A 2,863-nucleotide genomic window follows, 5' to 3' on the forward strand; every position below is an offset into this window, starting at 1 on the left:
CACCCACCCACACCGCAAATGAAATATAAATCATTTACAACTCTAATAATGATCATGCAAGTGTGTGTATATATATAAAGAGAGAGAGAGGGGGAGGGAGGGGGTACTAACAAAATGCAAGAAGAAAGAAAACAATGATGTGAGCAAACTTTGACTCCATTTTCTTTTAGTTGAAAGAGTAGAAGGAATTGACTGAATTTGTATGAGTGCATCACATAAATTTATAGGCAGAGGTTGCCTTCATTGTTGTGAGGTACTACATACTAGTGGTGTCTAACAACCACATGTTGAACAATTTGAAGATAAGGAGATAAGGAAATAAGTAGTATTATGTTTTGAGGAGGACAGTGAAAATTGAATTCACGTGTAGTTTCAAAGAAAGTAAAGTCTCGAAGAGAGAGGTACATAATGATTGGTTTTTGAATTCACATGAACCCAATACTTTAAGGATGTATCTTATCAGAATATCGAACAATAAAAATGAACAAATACAGATTGGCAAAATAACAAGAAGAAAAAAAGAAATAGAGAAGTAGTAATTACACAAACTAGTTCTCAAATCGTGATCGATTATATAAATTCTTAATATTCTTGCGCAAAGGAATATAGAAAGCTTCGTTTTACTTGATTTTCATGTTTTATGATTTTTGTATGCTAATTTACAGGTAAAAAATATTTAGTTCATCTCTATGCGTTTATGTGGCATCATTTGGATATAGATTTTTAATTTTAAAAAAATAAAATTCATATATTTTTAAAACTACGTAAAAAAAAAAGTTTGATTCATAAGGAATTCGTTTCCTCATAAGACAATACGAAATCTAATGCCGCAAAATTTAAGCTCAATGCAACCTCGATAAATTTGTTTCCTTTGCCAAATGCCAACCAAATATTATTTTACTCTCCCATCTCAATTTATTTGATGATTTTCTAAGTTTAAGAGTTAAATAAATTATTATTTTTATTGTAATTTTTTTTTATAGGCAGAGGTTGCCTTCATTGTTGTGGGTACTCTACATACTAGTGGTGTCTATTAACCACATGTTGTACAATTTGATGATAAGGGACAACATGGCCTTTTCCTTTAAAGCCACAAATTAGGATAAACCTATTATTTTTAATTTATACACGAAATGTAAAGGGGATAGGGAAAATTAAATTTCCATGTAGTATAGGTGAGGGACATCCATTGATACCACTATTTTGTAATTTATGAATTCGACAAGAATGAAACAGGAAATTTGATTTTATAGTCGATTATAAATATTTTCTAATTATATGAATTTTTACAAGAGATCTTTTATAGGAAAACATAGAAGATCAATAAATTCATAAAATAAATGTTGGAGATCTTTGTAAGCACAATCTTTTCATTCAAATTGTAAGTGCACTTAGGAGATCATTTTCCTCCTTAGAAATTGGAAATATAAAGGTTGGAGCATCATGTCGAGTTTTTTTTTTTTAAAAAAAGAAGGAAAATTCATTAAAGTAGTTTGAAATTCTAAAAGTAAATATATTGAGAAGTTTTTTATATTCAAGGCTCAAACTTAAAACTTCGAGTAAATTTTTTAGATAATCACTCATGTTTGAAAATTTTCCCAATAATATCATATTTATTTCTTTAAGACCACAATATCATCAAATTCTATTTTCATCAAAATATACTCATCTCTCCTAGTGATATGTCATGTCACATTATTCTTCTTTTAAAATATAAGAAGATTTTAACAATACAATAAAAAGTTGTTTAATGTTTCTATAAACAACTTTTTTAGGCATTCAATTGAAATATTTACCTATTCTTGAATTTTATAAAAGGTAATCAAATTTTAAATTAAAATTAACTAATATTTGTTTTTTTTTTATATATATTTTTGCAATTTGATTACCGTTTTAAAATACAAGAATGGGTAAATGTTTCAATTAATATCCAAAAAAAGTTGCATATAAAGACACTTTTTTATTGTATTGTTAAAAAGCTTTTTGTTAAGAATAATAATAATAATAATATGAAATGTCATCCCATTAGAAGAGAGGAGTATATTCTAAAGAAAATAGGAATAGTTGGGTGATATTGTGATCCTAAAAGAAACAGAAGTGTTATTATAACACATTCTCAAACATATGTGACCATCTAACATATTTATTTTCAAACCTCTAATTAAAGACGGAGAAACACTAGTGATCCCTTTGATTATAGAAACTTATATTTCTATCTTAACCTTTAATGATATTTTTGTTTAGTACAACACATTATTCACGTTTTTATCTTTTGGGGTGTGGTGGGTGGGGTGGGGTTGGGGGGACTAGTTTGACAAATACAATTTAAATGATAGCTATCACACCTAAATCTAGGATAAATATACCCCTAACGGATGGACACATGACTTTATTTCGATACCTTACTCAATTTTTATTTATTTTTTACCCAAAATAAAATAAAAAAACCCTTTATTTTATTTTAAACCCACCTAGCATTCTCAAAATGAAATAACCCTTCAAAATCAATTTCAATTCATCAAAATCTACTTCAAATTTTTTTCAACCCCTTTCAACAATAAAAAGTCGATTTGACTTCGAAATATTTGGTTTAATTGTCGAACCCACTTTAAAGCTTGAAGCTTTGTTCGTCAATAGTGATAACATATTCAGGGTGTGTTTGGTATGAAGGATGTTTTCCAATTTTCTCATGTTTGGTTGGGTTAAATGTTTTCCAAATCAACTCATTTTCCTCAAATTTAAGGAAAATGACTTTCCTTCGAAACTTAAGGAAAACATTTTCCAAAACTCTCTTCCAACTTCAAATTACAATTATTTTTTTGTTGAAAAAAATCAATTTATTTTGTCCCTACCCTCAAACCAG

At 28.0% G+C, this 2,863-nt stretch overlaps 1 protein-coding gene across 1 annotated transcript in view; it reads right to left on the reverse strand.

Moving 5' to 3' along the window:
- LOC107061909 (proteinase inhibitor 1-like) overlaps positions 1 to 221 on the reverse strand; it is a 1,980-nt gene extending 1,759 nt beyond the window's left edge. Inside the window, exon 1 of the mRNA XM_015311904.1 lies at positions 112 to 221. Within this exon, the coding sequence (XP_015167390.1) occupies positions 112 to 160 (49 nt within the window). The 5' untranslated portion in view covers positions 161 to 221. The remainder of the gene's footprint in view (positions 1 to 111) is intronic.
- Between the last annotated feature and the right edge of the window lie 2,642 nt (positions 222 to 2,863).

This window comes from Solanum tuberosum, unplaced genomic scaffold, assembly GCF_000226075.1.
Source record: "Solanum tuberosum cultivar DM 1-3 516 R44 unplaced genomic scaffold, SolTub_3.0 scf00174, whole genome shotgun sequence".
Classification (NCBI taxonomy): Eukaryota; Viridiplantae; Streptophyta; class Magnoliopsida; order Solanales; family Solanaceae; genus Solanum; species Solanum tuberosum.